General features: G+C 40.1%; 1 protein-coding gene across 2 annotated transcripts in view; it reads right to left on the reverse strand.

The window, feature by feature from the left end:
- Window positions 1–21,099, reverse strand: part of LOC137040624 (lisH domain-containing protein ARMC9) — a 65,364-nt gene that overhangs the window by 22,591 nt on the left and 21,674 nt on the right. For both annotated transcript variants that reach the window (XM_067416402.1, XM_067416401.1), the window contains 8 exons: window positions 17,771–17,805; window positions 16,726–16,837; window positions 16,288–16,380; window positions 14,242–14,332; window positions 11,506–11,629; window positions 9,313–9,452; window positions 9,059–9,135; window positions 8,193–8,267 (listed from right to left, as the gene is read on the reverse strand). In XM_067416402.1, coding sequence (XP_067272503.1) covers window positions 8,193–8,267; window positions 9,059–9,135; window positions 9,313–9,452; window positions 11,506–11,629; window positions 14,242–14,332; window positions 16,288–16,380; window positions 16,726–16,837; window positions 17,771–17,805 — 747 coding nt within the window. The remainder of the gene's footprint in view (window positions 1–8,192; window positions 8,268–9,058; window positions 9,136–9,312; window positions 9,453–11,505; window positions 11,630–14,241; window positions 14,333–16,287; window positions 16,381–16,725; window positions 16,838–17,770; window positions 17,806–21,099) is intronic.

Below are 21,099 nucleotides of genomic sequence, written 5' to 3' on the forward strand. Positions count from 1 at the left end.
CCCAGGGAGGCACGGGAGGGACAGCCCAGGGAGGCACGGGAGGGACAGCCCAGGGAGGCACGGGAGGGACAGCCCAGGGAGGCACTGGGGGACAGACCAGGGCGGGACGGGGGGGACAGACCAGGACAGGGGGGACAGACCAGGGCGGGAGGGACAGACCAGGGCGGGAAGGGAGGGACAGACCAGGGCGGGACGGGAGGGACAGACCAGGGCGGGACGGGAGGGACAGCCCAGGGAGGCACGGGAGGGACAGCCCAGGGAGGCACGGGAGGGACAGCCCAGGGAGGCACGGGAGGGACAGCCTAGGGAGGCACGGGAGGGACAGCCCAGGGAGGCACGGGAGGGACAGCCCAGGGCGGGACGGGAGGGACAGACCAGGGCGGGACGGGAGGGACAGACCAGGGCGGGACGGGAGGGACAGCCCAGGGAGGGACGGGAGGGACAGACCAGGGCGGGACGGGAGGGACAGCCCAGGGAGGCACGGGAGGGACAGCCCAGGGAGGGACAGACCAGGGCGGGACGGGGGGGACAGACCAGGGCGGGACGGGGGGGACAGACCAGGGCGGGACGGGGGGGACAGACCAGGGTGGGACGGAGGAAACAGACCAGGGCGGGACAGGAGGGACAGCCCAGGGAGGGACGGGGGGGACAGGGGAAACAGACAAGGAAGGAACATCCAAGGGAGGGGTCAACAATGGAAACATGGGGAAAACTAAAAATTCAGGAGGCCATGGTGGTCTACAAAGTTGAAGTGGCCAGTGCTGTCCCCTGCGTCCAGGCAGAGCAGGGCGCCTCAGTGGTGCAGGCAGAGCAGGGCGCCTCGGTGGCGCAGGCCGCCTCAGCGGAATACAATCCACTGGTACTGGGACCACCGGCATCGGGACCACCGGAACACGATCCACCGGCACACGATCCACCGACACTGGGACCACCGGCACTGAGACCACCAGACCACGATCCACCGGCACTGGGACCACCAGACAACGATCCACCAGCACTGGGGCCACCGGAACACGATTCACCGGCACTGGGACCACCGAAACACGTTCCACCAGCACTGGGAGCACCGGAACACGATCCACCGGCAACGGGACCACCGGAACACGATCCACCGGCACAGGGACCACCGGAACACGATCCACCGGCACAGGGACCACCGGCACTGGGATCACCGGCATTGGGACCACCGGAACAGGGTCCGCGGGATCACGAGCCACCGGATTAGGGACCACCAGAACAGGGTCCACCGGAACTGGGACCACTGGAGTGGGTGTGGAGGAAGCCTTTCTCCTCCCACGCCTCGGGACCACAGGTCTCGGGGCCACTGGAGCAGGGACCACCGATCTTGGGACCGCCAGGGCAGGGGCCATCTCCCTGGCAGCTCTCTCCTGCTGAAGGGCGATAGCCTCCACCATTGCCTCAAAGGTGCATCCGCCATATGCCCTTCTGAGCCACCACTCCATGGGCTCATCTAGAGCATAATTAAAAAGGTCCTTGAGTGCAGAGTCACTGAGCTTCAGCCCCTTGGCTGTCTCCAGGAACTTCCTTGCAAAATTCCTGATCTCCATTCCCTCCTGGCGGAGTAGGTGGAGGACTCGAAACCGTAGAATCCGCTCGTACTGAGGACAGGTGGTGAGCGATTCCGGGATCGAGTCCTCTCTCTGCTGAGTCCTCAACATGGTCATATCCTTATGTCACGTACACACAACGGAAAATGGTGCGAGGACTCAAGTGCAGGAAAATTATAATTTATTTACAACAAATAAAACATAAATATAAAACAAAACCCATGAGGGGGAAAACGTAAACTAGTAAATACATAAACTGAAACTAAACACATACCACGTAGAAGTCACAGGGGAACAGAAGACGTAGACAGTACAAGGATACGACGCAGACTGACAAACACAAGGAACTTATAAAGGGAAGAAATCAAGAGGGAACAGGTGGGAGAAATCAAACACTAATCAGATAACAAGGGGGAGGGATCAGACAATTACATGAGCTCATGCTCAGAATGACAAAACCCACATGTGCACACAAGACAGGACAGGCATGTGACATTCATGAGAGCTACACGTTCCTAAAAAGTTGGGACAGGTAGCAATAAGTGAAATAATAAGAGTTCAAAACATTTGCCATGGTGAAATAATAAGAGTTCAGTACATGGACATCACATACTGTGAGTCTCAAACACCATTGCCTTCTGCTTCTTATGCAAATCTCGTAAATCCAAAACGCCACGGAAAACAAAGTGATTCTCAACATAAACCCAACCGTGACGCAATCGTTGGGGATCATTAATATGAATGCCCCCAACATTTGCATCTGTCCAAACATGTTCATTGTCAGACGAATCATCAAAACAAGCTGCTCGCATGAACACACTTCATGTTCCAGGCTGTGCAGGAGACGAGAGGACTTTTCTACCCTTCCCACAGATAAAAAATGTCAACAGTCAAGGTTGATGTTTATTATAATCGGATACCGCAACAATTTAATTCAAGATCGTTCGTTTGTTCGGCCCATTTCAAGCAAGCTTCGCTCAACGTCTTAAACTGGAGAAAGGGGCAATTACTGTATTCATTAACTGTTATACATATTCATTAACAATTTACTGTATTCATTAACTGTTATACATATTCATTAACAATTTACTGTATTCCTGCAAGCAGTAAGTATTTTTTAACGATTTTATCCACTTATTGACTGTTTAAACAATTTCTGATTAAATTGAAAGTTTCTTAGAGAGACCGCATTGTCTAGATAACACAAGATGCTAGTACAGTAACAATAGGAAACACCAAGTACCATACCAAACTAAATAGTGTGTCTAATGACAAAGGGTAATATTATTCTGTATTACAAAATACAACCATAGATACTTTGCTTAGATCGTTCACTCGATCCTTCTAGCAAACGTCACCTTTTCCACCATATAAGTTAAAACAATAGTCATTTGACAAGGCTATTGATTTAGTAAAAATATAAGTTATATATTCATATTTTTGAGAACTGAAGTATGGTGTTTCCTCTGATGTTTTTGCCTATTTGTATTTCAGATTAGGCTACATCACAGTCACTGCGTAACGTTAGCCTACATTGTGACTAACGTTATATAAACATGCAATATCTCTGACGAAAAGTCTAAAATGTAGACTGAATGACACTTTAAGCAGAACATCTCAAATGGAGATTGATAAAGTGCCGCTTATTTGTTTATTGGTGTTTTCAGATCATCTGTGCGCATGAGAGAGAGCTCGCGTGCATATGGTTGCCAGATTGGACATGTTTAGGTATAACACTGGATATCATACAGGTTTTTTTCACAGAAAAGCTTTGTTTGGGGGATTTAATGACTGAAATCTGGCAACCGCACGAACGCGAGGCCTTTCTCGTGAGCGGATGATCTGAAAACACAAATAAACAAGTAAGCTGCATTTGATCAATCTCCATTTGAGATGTTCTGCTTAAAGTGTCATTCAGTCGGTCTGTGTTCTGTCAGGACAGTCAGAACTCACGAGCCGCTTCACTGAACTGCTGTGAGCTGCTGAAATAAGCCAATCAGAGCAGAGCTCAACATTAATATTCATGACCCCTCAGGGCTCTACGCTAACTTTGTTCTTGAGGAGCACTTGTGCTCCTTGTTCACACTCAAAAAAGCACTTTCTAATCCATCAAACACATTCCAGTTATAACTTTCCCATTACAGGACATATGTATCCCCTTAAATTAATGTCCAGGGGCATTTTTACCATTATAAGAGCAATGTTTTCTAATCTTAATAAATGTATGCATCATCTGTCAATTTCCTAAATTAAAATAGAAAAGCTGTTTTTAAAATGTTAATTTAAACAATAAATTCAGTTAGAACAATTGGACACAATCAGACTGTTTCCAATCAAATTAGATAAGCATCAAAAGATCTATATTTGCACTGCAGAAGTGGCACAGAAGCTCAATCTGAAGTGAGATTTAGACACATTTACATGTGTAAATAATTTTGAATGAACGTAAGTTTTTGACTTTAGAAATATGTACAAATTAAACTTTAAAAGTTTAACATTTTAAATAAAAAGTCCATGCAAAGTATAAATATGAAAATAAAACCGCCAGTAGGTGGCAGCAATTCATTCAGTCAATAGTTCAAAACACAGATTCATTTGAATCGAATCACTTGGAGATACGAATCAGTTCTGGTGTGACTTTGATTTTCACCAAGTAGACATTGTTGTGGCTAAAACGTTGTTACTTAATATCAAATTGTCTATTGGATTTTTGTACAAGATCAGTATCACACAATCAATCATGCCAATACTCGGAGCAATAGTAAGCCGTGACTTTTGGCGCTCTGGCGCTTCATAAACAGAACCGAAAGCGTCTCGCAGAAGAACATTGCAGCCGGATCTACTTCTCTCTGTTTGTGTCTATGGTGAGTCGCGCAGATACTGTGCTAATCCGCAGCGGGAATATAAACGCTTGTTTTATGTGTACCATAGTGATTTAGAATAAGTCAAAAACACAGTTTAGAAAAAATCTTTATTTAAAATCTTATCGTATATAAATCATTATATACATTTAGTATTTTTTTTTGAAACAGCATGTGTGATAAAGATTAAACTCAAGAACTCAAGGGCTTTTTAAATGTATTATTAACACATTATTTTTTGCTGGCATTTTTGCCCCAAGCATCCGTTAATTTCTGAGCTTGTTTATGATAATCCCGATGTGGTATTTCCAGTTCATTTTGAATTGGCTTTAAATCATCAGAGTGCAGTGTCTGGCATGGATGCGTCGTCCCGCTTCACCTCGTAAACAATCGTTGTTTTAAGTGTAGTTCGTCGCACACGTTTTTGCACTTATTCCGCTGACTGAAAAGCATGAAAAGCAGATGATCGCAGTAGGAAACGTAGCCTAACAGTTTCTCAGTGTTGATGCACTTTGGGAGTTGTAGTTTTTATTCAGATTGTATTACACATCCATTCATCAGAATTGATCGGGTCACTCGCACCGGTGCACCTAAACATTTTTTTACAGTCACACGCAGTAATTTTCAGGTGTAAATGAGCCCTGCCCTTCCAAATAAGGCAAAAACAGAGCATTACATCCTAGAAACAATTTATAGGGTTGTAAATGGACCTGTAAAACTGTATCTGGACAATTTTTGCCCTTAAAAAAGCCACATACTCTCTATGTAGATATCAGAGAACAATTTAACATTGTTTCAACTCATTCTAGGGCACCTTTAAATGTACATATAAGGAACAGCTATAAGGACAAATTTGCAACTTAAAAGGTCAATTGGCAACATGATTGGGTATAAAAAGAGCCTCTCAGAGTGGCAGTGTCTCTCAGAAGTCAAGATGGGCAGAGGATCACTAATTCTCCCAATGCTGCGGCGAACGATAGTGGAGCAATATCAGAAAAGAGTTTCTCAGAAAAATTTCAGAGTTTGAAGTTATCATCTACAGAGCATAATATCATCCAAATATTCAGAGAATCTGGAACAATCTCTGTGCGTAAGGGTCAAGGCCAGAAAACCATACTGGATGCCCGTGATCTTCAGGCCCTTAGTAGGGGGTGTCGAAAATAAGTTTCTTCGATGCATCGTGATGCAGACGTGGACGATTTGGTATCGGGTCAGTAATAGACCATAACCAGTTATGATGTACTGATTATTTTCTGACGTCATTTGTAACGCAAGTGTACGCACGTGTAAGGCATGATGGATCCCTGTTCTCATTCTGTTTACGCCAAATTCTGACTCTAACATCTGAATGTCTCAACAGAAATCGAGACTCATCAGACCAGGCAACATTTTTCAGTCTTCAACTGTCCAATTTTGGTGAGCTTGTGCAAATTGTCGCCTCTTTTTCCTATTTGTAGTGGAGATGAGTGGTACCCGGTGGGGTCTTCTGCTGTTGTAGCCCATCCGCCTCAAGGTTGTGCGTGTTGTGGCTTCACAAATGCTTTGCTGCATACCTCGGTTGTAACGAGTGGTTATTTCAGTCAAAGTTGCTCTTCAATCAGCTTGAATCAGTCGGCCCATTCTCCTCTGACCTCGAGCATCAACGAGGCATTTTCACCCACAGGACTGCCGCATACTGGATGTTTTTCCCCTTTCTTAGTAAACCCTAGAAATGGTTGTGTGTGAAAATCCCAGTAACTGAGCAGATTGTGAAATACTCAGACCGGCCCGTCTGGCACCAACAACCTTGCCACGCTCAAAACGGCTTAAATCATCTTTCTTTCCCATTCTGACATTCAGTTTGGAGTTCAGGAGATTGTCTTGACCAGGACCACACCCCTAAATGCACTGAAGCAACTGCCATGTGATTGGCTGATTAGATAACTGCATTAATGAGAAATTGAACAGGTGTCCCTAATAATCCTTTAGGTGGGTGTGTATTATTTGTAACATTATAAATGTATTCAAAAGTTGATCAATTTAATGCATCCTTGCTCAATAAAAGTATTAAATTCTATATAAATCTATATAAAAATCTAGTAGCATGTATAAATATATAATTATAGAGTCACTGTCTCATACGCAGTGTTTAAGGGATTGGGTTCCTGAGCTCTTTCAGCACAATTTCTGTTTGACAGGGACTTTTCTGATTGGTGGATTTCACTTTTCACACTACCCATTATCCTTAAAGTGTTAGTTCAACCAAAAATGAAAATCCTGTCATTAATTACTTACCCTCATGTTGTTCGACACCCGTAGGACTTTTGTTCATCCTCTGAACACAAATCTGATGGCTCAGAAAGTCCTCCATTGACACCAATGAACGGAGGTCTTACGGGTGTCGAACGACATGAGGGTGAAGAATTAATGACAGGATTTTCATTTATGGGTGAACTAGGGATGCGCGATATATCGGTACAGGAAAAATACCGGTATATATTTTATTTAAAACGGTACGATATCATGATTTGGCACATTTCGGTAAATGCTGCTTTTCCGAAGTTCACCGCTAGATGGCAGCGCGCTACCCCAACTGACCCGAAACAACCGGCAAATGTGACAACAACATAGACGGACAAAATGGATAAAGCAGTTGAATCTCACTCAAGATGCCCAAAACGAATGAATAAAGAGAGGAGTAGAAGTGACATTTGTAATGACTTTGCTTATAAAACTGATCCATCAAACCTAGCCAAGAAGCATCTGTCACTATTCTGACTTTAAGACTTCTGAAGAGATCGACAGGTCAGTGGATCATTCAAACCATCTCATTTAGACATTTTTGTTTTTTTAACACTGATCAACGCACACACACAGCCTAACATAAGATCAAATATAACAATCTCCAGCGTTCGTTTCAACCAATGACATTTAGATCTCATTATATTTGCACGCATACTATTGCACTGTTTACATTCGCGTTAGACACCGCCGACTGTGTTTATGTGAATACTCACTAAAGACGGACATTTGTACATAATTCTGTGTATTTGACTGTTTAAGGAAACTTAATGTGTAATGTGCGAGCGTGACTAAGTGACAGGCGTGTGTGTGTGTGTGTGTGTCGTTGTTATAAGCTCATGTCTCCTGTAACTGTTATTACGAAATGCTATAAAATCTCTTGCGTGTTCAAATGATTTCCGTTCTCCATCCCGAGACGAGAGTGAAATGTTGAATCGGATTATGCAGATTGCTTTAGTGTAGTGCGATGTCTTTTGAAACCAGAAGCAATTAGCTAATTTTGAGAGATTTTTGCTGAAATTATTTCTCACAAGAAAGTTTTTAAATGACTGATTTGATGTGATAAGCTTCGCTGATTAATTTACTAATAAACATTTGTGGTAATTTCCCACTTTATAAACTCAAAACTTGCATAATATTTCTCATTCGCGTGCAATATACCCGCGCTAATATTAGACCGTGTGGTATCGATTTAATATCGGTACTTCGGTATTAGATTGTGGTACCGTACCGAAGCCAAAATTGTGGTATCGAGCCATCCCTAGGGTGAACTAACACTTTAAGGATAATGGGTAGTGTCATTTTTCAACAGGAATTTGACTATCAAAATTATTATTATTTTTATTTTTAAATGAGGCTTCTCTGTTGTGACGGCTACATGGGCACATTCACTGTTTAACTTAGGTTTGAATGCTATCGCTAAAGCAAAGAATGGGATTTGTATTACTCAAGTTTTGTGAATGAACCATGATTAAACACATACCATCTGTTTGGCTTCCTCTCGTATCTCTGGCATGGACAGGATGCTGTATAAAGCTCCATTCACATAGTACCGGATCTACATTCACACACATGAACACAGACATGCAATGATCATTAGAAACTTTGGAGACGCATTCACACTTCACAGGCCAAAGGTTCGGAGACACAGCTCAAAAACATTTTGATCTAAAAATCTCAAATGCTTAAAATTAGTTTCGTACACAATTATGGCACTTTGCTTTATAATTGATGAACCACTGCCATTCAACTGAATTAGATTAGCATTGAGGTAAATAATGTTCTTCTGTAAGGCATAACTGAGGAGTGTTGCAACATTTTCACTTATTGTATAAAACACTATGACTTTACTTATAAATTGTGCCTTTTTATTTAAATGGGAGAATCATAATGGGAAAGCAATGATGTTTATTATTATATACACCTTTTAATATTCTATTATACTACCGTATATATTACACAATTAGTGGAAAACGTGGGAAAAAGTTACTATGTATATCAGCTAATGTTGAATTAACTATTAAAAAAGGTTAATTATTAATAGTTTAATTTTTTAATATTGCAATTTTTAATTGGATTTTTGAGGCTGGTGTGTGAATTAATGAATGAATATAAAGTGCAAGTTTGATTCTCCATTTGAAAAGTTTCAAAAAAAGGATTGAAACGTTCATGGTACACTTGCAAGACAAACTTTTTAATCCAAAGTCGACAAAAGAACCGGCTCTTATTTGAGAACCAGCTGACGTAAAAAGGACTAAGCTAGATGTACGCCTTCAGGATAACTAATGGTGAAGGCGGTGAGATCTAACTTAAATAACACGCCCTGTTTGTGAGCAATTATAGATTTACCTCATGGTTCTCATGTCCCAGGAGCTCCGTCAGCACTTTCAGGACGTGCTTGGCCTCCTCCGCACACTTTTGCTTTCCTGAAACATGAGCGACATAACAGAGTAAACACTGAGCTCCTAAAGTAAAGACTTCTGGAAGCGACACAGAGACAAGTCTAAACAAACTCGATAAAGGATGATGAACACACAGTGGGATTGTTCAAACGCATCTTTCTTTCTTTGATATGGTGATTGGTTTATGACTCCAGTTGTTACCTTGAGTGCGCAGGCAGAGGTTCATGAGGAGGGAGATGGCGTACTCAAGCGTGTAGTCTGACAGACAGTCGGAGTCGTGGAGCTCTTTGACCAACCAGCCAATCAGGCCATCTCTGATCATAGCAGACTGCTGCGCTCGCCTGCACAACAGACACACTCAGGGTTTAGGCTTCTTTTGAAGACCCCATGAAATCACAAAGTATTTCCTATTAAAACTATGATGAGAAATATCATTTTTTTTAAAATAGCTTGTTTCCACCACGGAATAAAAATGGGTAACTGCGGCTTTATTTCTTTATATATATATATATATATTTTTGTATATATAATAAATTATATATAATTATATATTATATATAATTTATTATGTGCAATACATTTCAGATATACATTTTTTTTATACTATATATATATATATATATATATATATATATATATATATTTATTATATGCAATACATTTTAGATATACATTTTTTTAATACTATATATATATATATATATATATATATATATATATATATATATATATATATATATATATATATATATTTATTATATGCAATACATTTTAGATATAAATTTTTTAATTCTGTATATATATATATATATATATATATATATATATATATATATATATATATATATATATAAAGAGTTTATATCACAATTCTGAGAAAAAAAGTCTATAATCTTGCAATCACAGAAAATTAAGCTTATATAATTGCAAGTCATACTTTATAATTTACAAGTTCATATCTTGCAAATTTACTTTTTGCACTTCAGAGTTTATAAATCACAATTAATTTTTAAATAAATAATAATAAATTAATCTATTCTTATTATTATTTTTTTTCAAATAAAGTTTATAAATTGCAATTCTGACTTTATAACTTTGCAATTGTGAGTTCATATTTTGCAAATTACTATTATTCTTTTTTTTACTCAGAATTATGTGATATAAATTTGAAATTGCAAAAAAAGGTCGAGTCATGAGACTTTTTAAAATTTGCATTTAAAAAAGGGTAATTACATTTTTTTTGTCGAAGTTCTGACTTTTCTTGCAATTGCAGAAAATAAAGTCAGAATTACAAGTTTAAATCCTTCTGACTATAATTTGCAATTGCGAGTTCATATATTGCAAATTACTTCCTTTTTTTGGCATTTAGTTAATAACTTACAATTTATTTTATTTTCTCAGAATTGTCATATAAAATTAAAATTGCAAAAAAAGGTAGAATTTCTAGATATAAATTTGCAATTAAAAGGTGATTGGAATTCTGAATGTCACAATTCGGACTTAAGTCAGAAAAAAGTCAGAATTGCAAGTAATAATTCTGCAATTGCGTAAAATAAAGTTTAAGTAATTGCAATTCAGACTTTATAATGTCTTGCAAATTACTAATTACATTTTTTCTCAGAATTGTGATTTAAACTCAAAATTGCAAAAAAATGGAGAATTGTGAGATATAAATTTGCAATTGAAAAAAGGTAACTGCAATTTTTCGCAAAGTCAATGATTCAGACTTTATTAATGGCGATGGCAAGTGTCTTGCAATTCTGACTTTTTCTCCCGCAGTTGCAATTTTATTTCTTTTTGAGAAAAAAAGTCAGAATCGGAAGTTATAGTCTCGCAACTGTGGAAAATAAAGTTTATATAATCACAATTTGGACTTTATCACTTGCAATTGTGAGTTCATATTAATTTTTTTGCAATTCCGAGTTTATAATTCACAATTCCTTTTCTCAGGACTCTGAGACATAAATTTGTCAATTACAAAGGTGATTGGACTTCTTAATGTCAAAATTTGGACTTTTCTCGCAATTGCAAGTTTATATCTTGCACTTCTGAGGAAAAAAAGTCTATATCTCGAAATCTAGACTTTATAATTTGCAATTACAAGTTCATATCTTTAAATTGCTTTTTTTTTTGCATTTCTAAGTTTATAACACAATTTTAAAAAAGTTCCCAGAATTGTGATATAAATTTGTAATTAAAAAAGGTAATTGGATTTTTTTGCCACAATTCTGACTGTTCTATTTTTTTGCAAATGCGGAAAATATATATATATTTTTTAAATATTTTTTTCAGGATTGTGAGATATAACTGAAAGAAACGTTTCCAAAGTGAGAAACAACAGAAAACATATTACAGTCTGTAGGTTTTATTTCCATTTCTGAACATATGACGTACCTGAGGCTGAGTTTCTGCAGCGAAGCGAGCACGTTTTCTCGAGTTACAGACTCTTTCTCTTCAGTCTTCAGACAGTCAAGCAGAAACCTCAGTAAAGAGGGTATCTGAGACAGGTACATGCGCCCTGAGTGTGCAAAATATCACGAGACGACAATAAACACATCTCAGAGCTAAGACAGAGACCAGGGCTCGACTATAAGGAATGCCCAGGGCCAGCATCCATTGCATGTTTTAAACCCTTGGCAATTTAAATATTCAAGCAAAAGAAGATGCAAAGTTCAATAGCATGATACGTTTTGTGCACACACACACACACACACACACACACACACACACACACACACACACACACACACACACACACACACACACACACACACACACACACACACACACACACACACACAAAGCCACTTCTCAGACAGTGTGTGTGTGTTGGCTTGAGCGCTCTTTCACGTCTTCTCACACTTTTGAACGGACATATTCACACAAAATTAGTGAACACAGCCTGTTATGTCTTAAGTGAACATAAACAGTTGAGAAAGGAAAGGCATGTGTATCAGTATATTGGATCTGTGCAGCTCTTAGGGTGTTTTCACACTTGGTCCTTTTCAGGGGTCTGAGCGCGGTTCGCGTGATTTTTGGCCCATATGTGAACACTCCTAACGATCTCAGACCCCTTTAAAGCGAACCGAGCCGAGACCATCACGGGAGGTGGTCTGGGTACGGTTCGATCTCATCTTATGGTACGGTTCGCTAAAAACACGCAGTCTGAACACAAACCGCTCTGGGCTTACTTGATTTTTTCTGTTCTTGAATTCCAATGTAGTTTGGTCATCAGATGCCTCCGTACAAATCGGCTGTTCATCGCGGCTGATTCTTCTGACAAATCTCTACAAATTATTCGTTCACAACACACACTTGTTTATTGCAATTTCAACCGCTTCCGAACTGTGTGAGAGAGACGCGGCTGCGCGCCAGTTTAAAATGGTGTTACAAGCACACGCACCTAGCGCATGCAGAAGCAGCTGTCACAGCGCGTGAAATAAACTGAATCTTTAGCGTCTTATTGCATTTATTTTAAAGCGTCAAAAACACACAAGTTTCACATAAACAGGTGGTTTTGTCTTAAATGAATGTAAACATCTGCATTAGCCTAATAAAAGAATCAGTGCAGAATATGCAGTTCTTCATACAGTGAAGAATGCGGTTTTATTTTTTCATGTGATTATTCCATTTCTTTCTTGAATGCTGCTTTTAGGCATATCTATACTTTACCTGGGAAATTGAAAGCAGTTTATTTAATTTGCATCTTTCTTTTATTTTTTTATTGTGTTGTTTATTTTTTGTATGCTGATGTTATCATTGCCTTCTGCAATAAAATAAACATGAATCAAGGAAAACAATTCAAATGTTAGTTGAAAAGAAGGACGTGTTATATAGCTAGTGCAAGAATATGTAATATTATATATATATATATATATATATATATATATATATATAGGCCTATATATATATATATATATATATATATATATATATATATATATATATATATATTTTTTTTTTTTTAAGATAAACTACTTAATACAACAGCATTTGTACTGTCATAAAGTAATAATAATCTTTACAAACAAATATCTTGAGTTACTGAGGAACAAACAATGTAAGTGAATGGGATCAAATGTTGAACGCCATAGGGTCAGCCATCAAAAACTGAACTGGACTAGATCCAAAAAGCAACAGTCTGAACACAAAGGGGTCTGAGACCACATTCCTACTAAAGGGGACCAAAAATGATCTGAGTCCTCTTTCAGAGACAGGGACAGTGTGAACGTAAAGAGAACTGGGTCCTTTTTCACTTGGTTCACTTCTTGGTCCACTTAAAGGAGTCTGAGTTCGGTTCTTTTAAAGAGGACCCAAGTGTGAAAATACCCTTAAAGTCACAGCAGCCTAACGGTGCGTTCACACCAGACTACAATGTGACGAACACGAGTAATTTACATGTTAAGTCAATGCAAAGACACAAATAGAGCGTTAGAAAAATCTGAACTTTGGCAGATATTCGCACCGCGTTAACCAATCAGGAGCTTGCTCTAGTAGTGACAGCAATGAGGACAAAATCCTATGTGGATACCTAGAGCTGTACGGTACATCATCTTACTTTATAGAAACAGGAATAAAAAGGATCTTGCTTGGAATGAAGTGAGTGAGGAGGTCGAACAATCTAATAAGTTGTAAAAAAACCTCTCTTTACTCACTTTGAGCTATACATTGGGTGATTTTAGGATGACTGGGTCACTTTTTGCCTTTGAGATGACTTGGAAAAAGTGTCCGAATCACCCCGAATTCACCTTATTGCGACTACAAGCTAGTTAAAACCTGCAAATTGAGCTAAATCGCCATATTTAAAAACGATCCATGTCAGCCATTTTGCAACGAGGCGATCCGCCTGGCAGAAGCCCCTTCCGTGAGGTGAATTTGCCTCTGTTGTGCAGTGAATGAAGCCAATTTCACACGCAAATTAAGCGAGTAAACTCAAACTGTTCAAGCGTCCAACTATGCTTGAATAGCTCTAGTTAGTTACAGATTTTGATATTAGCCCATTCAGTTCTGGAGTTACCTAAAAACTGTGTGTATTATGTGTGTGTTAATGATTGGCAGGTTTTAGCTGGTTTACAGTGTGTCGCAAAAACTGCTTTAAGAAAGAAAAACAAAGTAGTCGTTGCCACTTACCATCACACAGTGAGGCAAACGCATTGATGAGTCGTGCCATATACTGTCTGACAACCTCATTTCTGGACTTTATTAGATGAAGGACAGTTTTCTGCAAAGTACACAAAACCAGTTGGGCAAAAGGTTACTTTTGGTACAATGTGTGTTTTTGCAAAAGACTGTTTTATTTATTTTGGATTATAGTAATATGAGATGATATCTTCCAGCTAGGTTGCCTGAAGGAACTTGATGACAATGGCAGGAAATAAGTCACAACGTCAGGTTTGTTCCACAATGTTTTAGGATTTCATCCTAAAATACCGGAGATGACACATTTTAGATTTTATTGATTAAATCTATTTTTTTTACATTTTTTGATGACACATGATATCAGATGATCCTGGGTCAGACGTAATAACCCAGTGTTTGGGTCGTTTTTGTTTAACTCAGATCCTGGGTCAGACGTAACAACCCAGTGTTTGGGTAGTTTTTGTGTTCCCAGGTCCTGGGTCAGACGTAACAACCCAGTGTTTGGGTAGTTTTTGTGTTACTCAGATCCTGGGTCAGACGTAACAACCCAGTGTTTGGGTAGTTTTTGTGTTACCCAGATCCTGGGTCAGACGTAACAACCCAGTGTTTGGGTAGTTTTTGTGTTACCCAGATCCTGGGTCAGACGTAACAACCCAGTGTTTGGGTAGTTTTTGTGTAAACCAGGTCCTGGGTCAGACGTAACAACCCAGTGTTTGGGTGGTTTTGGTGTTACCCAGATCCTGTGTCAGACGTAACAACCCAGTGTTTGGGTAGTTTTTGTGTTACACAGATCCTGGGTCAGACGTAACAACCCAGTGTTTGGGTAGTTTTTGTGTTACCCAGATCCTGGGTCAGACGTCACAACCCAGTGTTTGGGTAGTTTTTGTGTAAACCAGGTCCTGGGTCAGACGTAACAACCCAGTGTTTGGATAGTTTTTGTGTAAACCAGATCCTGGGTCAGACGTAACAACCCAGTGTTTGGATAGTTTTTGTGTAAACCAGATCCTGGGTCAGACGTAACAATCATAGACTGTAAAAAAATATGGCTGTAGTGTCCGTGACGTCACCCATAGGATTCCGATAAGCCGTTCTGAAGCTTAAAGTAGAGATGAGCTGGGCGTTGCCATCTTGTGAGCGAGTCATCGCGTGTCACTCCCGGATAACATAAAATGGGCAAAAAGGCGGGATGAGGGCGGAGCTGAGGTGACGCAATGACTATAGACGGCAGATAAATGGCTATCCACCTGTAACCACGCCCTTAGTTATGCAGAACTTTAAGGCTTTATTTAAGGTAAACAAATGAGTTATAAAAAAATTCACCCCCTCACAGTTGTCATGAAGCTCAAAATTAGCCGTATAGGCAAAAAACACAATTTGTCCCAGGCTGCAAACATGTGTTTTTCTGCTGTAAAGTTGGGCATTTTAACATGAGGCTCAATGAGATTCTGCTCCTTCTGGAGCCGCTCTAGTGGCCAGTTGAGGAATTGCAGTTTACATTACTTCCGTATTGGCTTCAAGAGAGATCGCGGGAGGTTGCCGCTTGGTAACAACCCAGTGGTTGGGTAGTTTTTGTGTTACCCAGATCCTGGGTCAGACGTCACAACCCAGTGGTTGGGTAGTTTTTGTGTTACCCAGATCCCGGGTCAGACGTAACAACCCAGTGTTTGGGTAGTTTTTGTGTTACCCAGATCCCGGGTCAGACGTAACAACCCAGTGTTTGGGTAGTTTTTGTGTTACCCAGATCCCGGGTCAGACGTAACAACCCAGTGTTTGGGTAGTTTTTGTGTTACCAAGATCCTGGGTCAGACGTAACAACCCAGTGTTTGGGTAGTTTTTGTGTTACCCAGATCCCGGGTCAGACGTAACAACCCAGTGTTTGGGTAGTTTTTGTGTTACCCAGATCCCGGGTCAGACGTAACAACCCAGTGTTTGGGTAGTGACTGACAACTGACTATAAATCTATCTTAGAATTGTAAAATGATTCTGCATGCAGTTTTCATACAATAAACAAAAAAAGTTAGCATTTTTGTAATGTACCTGTTTGGTACTGTACTGATCCAGAAGATCATTGCTGATGAAGGCCTGCAAAACCGTGTCTCTTTGCTCACCATGAAGAGATCGAGTCAACCTCTGCCAACCAATGAGAAATGACAAGAAAATTGGCATGTAATACGAAAACCAACTTATGTACTTCAATGTGTATTCAAAAGGACAAAACACCTCAAACATGGAGATAAAACAACAAGTTTCTATGCAGCCGTTGTCAAACGATCCATTCCAGTCTCTATTTTTTCTCTGGTTCCTTGTTTGTTTGTCTTTTAACATATTTTATCATGTTTGAGGAATACTAACAGTGATCCCTGATTTAGAAGGTATCTGTAACTGCAGTAATTCTGATTTTGTGGCAGAAACTATAGGATGCAATCCCACAAGTGTGCTGGTGTTTTCCGTTTCCTATCAGTGATTCTGAGTTACCCAGCGCAAAGCTTGGAGCAGCAAAGCCTTCAGTCGATCTGATCCATTCACTAGGTCTTTCTTCAGCTTCTCGTAGTCAAGCGAAGGCAGCAACGGCACGTCTTTGGGCCTCCTGAGAGCAGGAAGTAAAAAGATGATAAACTGGCACACAAAACCTTGCTTTTCAGGTTACTGGCGGTAACTTTTTGCTGTTGAAAAGAATGTCTTTCCATCTCAAAACAGATCATGTTTCCAAGATCCGGTCTGATTGCATGTACAGAATTACTTTGGAATGACCTGACTTGGCAAGCACAAGATGGCAAAGTTAACAAAAAGCTTAAGATATTAAACAATTATTTAGAACAGGGGGTTAAAACTTTTTGAATTTGCAGGTAAATTGTTCTTAATTTGTCTTTAGGGAAACATGTGAGCATCTTGTGTTGATTCTGAAAGGCAGGGCCAAATGAAAAAATATACATATTTAAACAAAACAAAACATAAAAAAATCTCCCTGTGCAAAAGTGTTCACCCCCAGCTCTTAACGCGCCATTTTCCTTCTGGAGCATCAGTGAATGTTTCAACCTTTCTAATAGTTGTGTTTGAGTCCCTCAATCGTCCTCAGATCTCAGATTCACAATCCCTGCTGGAAAACTAAAGAATTTAGGGAATTTTCTAAAGAATGTTGGTCAGTTTGACTGATCAGGACAAACAAGAGACTCAAGAAAAACCATCACACACACACACACACACACACACACACACACAGCTGTTGATCATCAGGGAGTGACGAACAGGATGAAGAGTCAATGGTGTGTAAACTTTTGCACAGGGTAGTTTGAATTCAGCTTTTTTTTTGCGTTGTGGACTATATGCAAATAAATGTTATGCAAAATATCTTGTTCTGCATGGTATTCAATAAAAATAGAAAAAAAAAATGCATTTTGTATGATCCTTCTTATTTTGTTAAAATTAATCAGGTTTACAAACGTATTCTTGCCACTGTATAACCTCTTTTACTGCCGAAACAAGACTTTCTACCAATCTTAAAGTAAAAGAAAACACTTACTGAGGTGCAACCGATGCCCGCAGCATTGAGGATGCCTAAATGATGAACAAAAACAAAAAAACAAGTGTTGATAAACTGGCTTGCACATACAAATAAAATGTATGTCTGTGTGTGTGTGTGTGTTAGTGAACTTTTCGCTGGTTATGCTATGAGTCTGGCTCGATGCGAGTACTCAGTAATAAACTAGCATGCGTTTTACAGCAGTTGTGACCGCATGCAGGACGTGTACATTTACATGCAATGAATGACCTGAGACAAATAAACGAGCGGTCTGCAAAGCTGAGGGTTCGGAGAGGGGGTTAGTGAGGAGAATTCCCCAAGATCATTACAACGCTGCACCTGCGGGATCTCATTTCCAGCGGAGCCAACAGGCACAGAACGTTCTGGCATCTCGGGATGCAATTAGAGGCTTTCCCATGGGGGAGGGATACGCCGAAACCCAAGAGAAGCGGATCGAGTGAGCCAGTCGAGCTTCGCATTATTTGGAGTGTCAGGAATGCTGGTATTAGTTTGGTCAGTATACAATGTAGACATCCTTCTCTGAAGGACCAGTTACATCATGCACATTTGACTTCAAACTGGTTTGAGGAGAATATTCCAGATAGCCAAAGTTATGCATGCGGACATTCTCAAGTTTTGCAAATTTCAGTTGTTTGCTCAGGATATTTGCAGTACGTCTGCGTATGTGCATTTCACAATGATTAGGGTTTGCACATACTGAGTGTATCCTGGATGGAGGAAGTCTCTAATGCTCTCAGAGGCTTTTATTTGATCACAAATACAGGTGACAAATCAGTGACACCCTGAGTTAATTGTTTTCTATTTGAATATGTTTTAAAATTTACTCCGGTTTCACTGTCACATGACCCTTGAGAAATCATTCTAATATGCTGATTTGCTGCTCAAGAAAAAAATGATGATTATTAGTAATGTTGAAATGTTGCTTAATATTTGATTACTGTGTATTTGGTATTGTGATACACTGAGGCATAACATTATGACAGGTGAAGTGAATAACACTGATGATCTCTTCATCACGGCTCCTGTTAGTGGGTGGGATATATTAGGCAGCAAGTGAACATTTTGTCCTCAAAGTTGATGTGTTAGAAGCAGGAGAAATGGGCAAGCGTGAGGATTTGAGTGAGTTTGACAAGGGCCAAATTGTGACGGCTAGAGGACTGGGTCAGAGCATCTCCAAAACTGCAGCTCTTGTGGGCTGTTCCCGGTCTGCAGTGGTCAGTATCTATCAAAAGTGCTCCAAGGAAGGACCAGTGGAGAACCGGCCACAGAGTCATGGGCGGCCAAGGCTCATTGATGACCGTGGGGAGCGAAGGCTGGCCCGTGTGGTCCGATCAAACAGACGAGCTCAAATTGCTCAAGAAGTTAAAGGGATAGTTCACCCAAAAATGAAAATGTGATGTTTATCTGCTGACCCCCAGGGCATCCAAGATGTAGGTGTGTTAGTTTCTTCAGTAGAACACAAATTAAGATTTTCATAATACTTCCGCCAAAGAAAGTCAAAAAACTGGTGCGATCATAGATATATGTATAGATTCCTCAATAGTGCCTGCGTGGATCTGTCATGTGAGGTATAAATCTATGACGCTGCCGGTGTTTTGACCTTATTCGATGGATGTAATGGCCCTGGGAATACTAGATGTGATTCATCATATATGAGGTTTTCAGCCTCATCTGAAAATCAGTTTTGCACATCGAGAGACTGAAATTTTTGCCCGTTTCTCCTTGCAGAACAGCTCGAGCTGAACAGGAGAACAGGAGAGCGTTTGTGAACAGCAGTTTTCAGTTCTTTCCACAGATTCTCGATTGGATTCAGGTCTGGACTTTGACTTGGCCATTCTAACACCTGGATATGTTTATTTTTGAACCATTCCATTGTAGATTTTGCTTTATGTTTTGGATCATTGTCTTGTTGGAAGACAAATCTCTGTCCTGGTCTCAGGTCTTTTGCAGACTCCATCAGGTTTTCTTCCAGAATGGTCCTGTATTTGGCTCCATCCATCTTCCCATCAAGTTTAACCATCTTCCCTGTCCCTGCTGAAGAAAAGCAGGCCCACACCATGATGCTGCCACCACCATGTTTGACAGTGGGGATGGTGTGTGTTCAAGGTGATGAGCTGTGGTGCTTTTACACTACCAAACATAACGTTTTGCATTGTTGCCAAAAAGTTCAATTTTGGTTTCATCTGACCAGAGCTCCTTCTTCCACATGTTTGGTGTGTCTCCCAGGGGGCTTGTGGCAAACTTTAAACGACACTTTTATGGATATCTTTAAGAAATGGCTTTCTTCTTGCCACTCTTCCAGAAGGCCAGATTTGTGCAGTATCCGACTGATTGTTGTCCTATGGGCAGAGTCTCCCAACTCAGCTGTAGATCTCCGCAGTTCCTCCAGAGGGATCATGGGGCTCTTGGCTGATCTCTTGGCCGATCAGTCTTCTCCTTGTAAGTTTAGGGGGATGGCCAGGTCTTGGTAGATTTGCAGTGGTCTGATACTCCTTCCATTTCAATATCATCGCTTGCACGGTGCTCCTTGGGATGTTTAAAGCTTAGGAAATTTTTTGCATCCAAATCCGGCTTTAAACTTCTCCACAACAGTATCTCGGACCTGCCTGGGGTGTTCCTTGTTCTTCATGATGCTCTCTGCGCTTTAAACGGACCTCTGAGACTATCACAGTGCAGGTGCATTTATACGGAGACTTGATCACACACAGGTGGATTATCTTTATCATCATTATTCATTTAGGTCAACATTAGATCATTCAGAGATCCTCACTGAACTTCTGGAGAGAGTTTGCTGCACTGAAAGTAAAGGGGCCGAATGATTTTGCACGCCCAATTTTTCAGTTTTTGATTTGTTAAAAAAGTTTGATATATCAAATAAATTTCGTTCCACTTCATGATTGTGTCCCACTTGTTGTTGATTCTTCACAAAAATTACAGTTTTATATCTTTATGTTTTAAGCCTGAAATGTGGCAAAAGGTCACAAAGTTCAAGGGGGCCGAATACTTTCGCAAGGCACTGTATCTATCTATCTATCTATCTAGATGCTAACAAGATGCTAAATTATGCTAACAAAATGTTAATAATGCAAACAATCTACTAAATCATGTTCACAATGTGCTAAATCATGCTAGCAACATGCTTACAATGAAATCAATGTAGTAAATCATGTTAACATTTTAAACCTATATATATAGCTAGCTATCTTAAATAATGCTAGCAAAATTGTAATTATGCTAGAAAATGCTAAATCATGTTAACAAAATGCTAATCACGCAAGCAATGTCATAAATCATTTTAAATCTAGCTA

This window comes from Pseudorasbora parva, chromosome 14 (assembly GCF_024679245.1).
Source record: "Pseudorasbora parva isolate DD20220531a chromosome 14, ASM2467924v1, whole genome shotgun sequence".
NCBI lineage: Eukaryota > Metazoa > Chordata > Actinopteri > Cypriniformes > Gobionidae > Pseudorasbora > Pseudorasbora parva.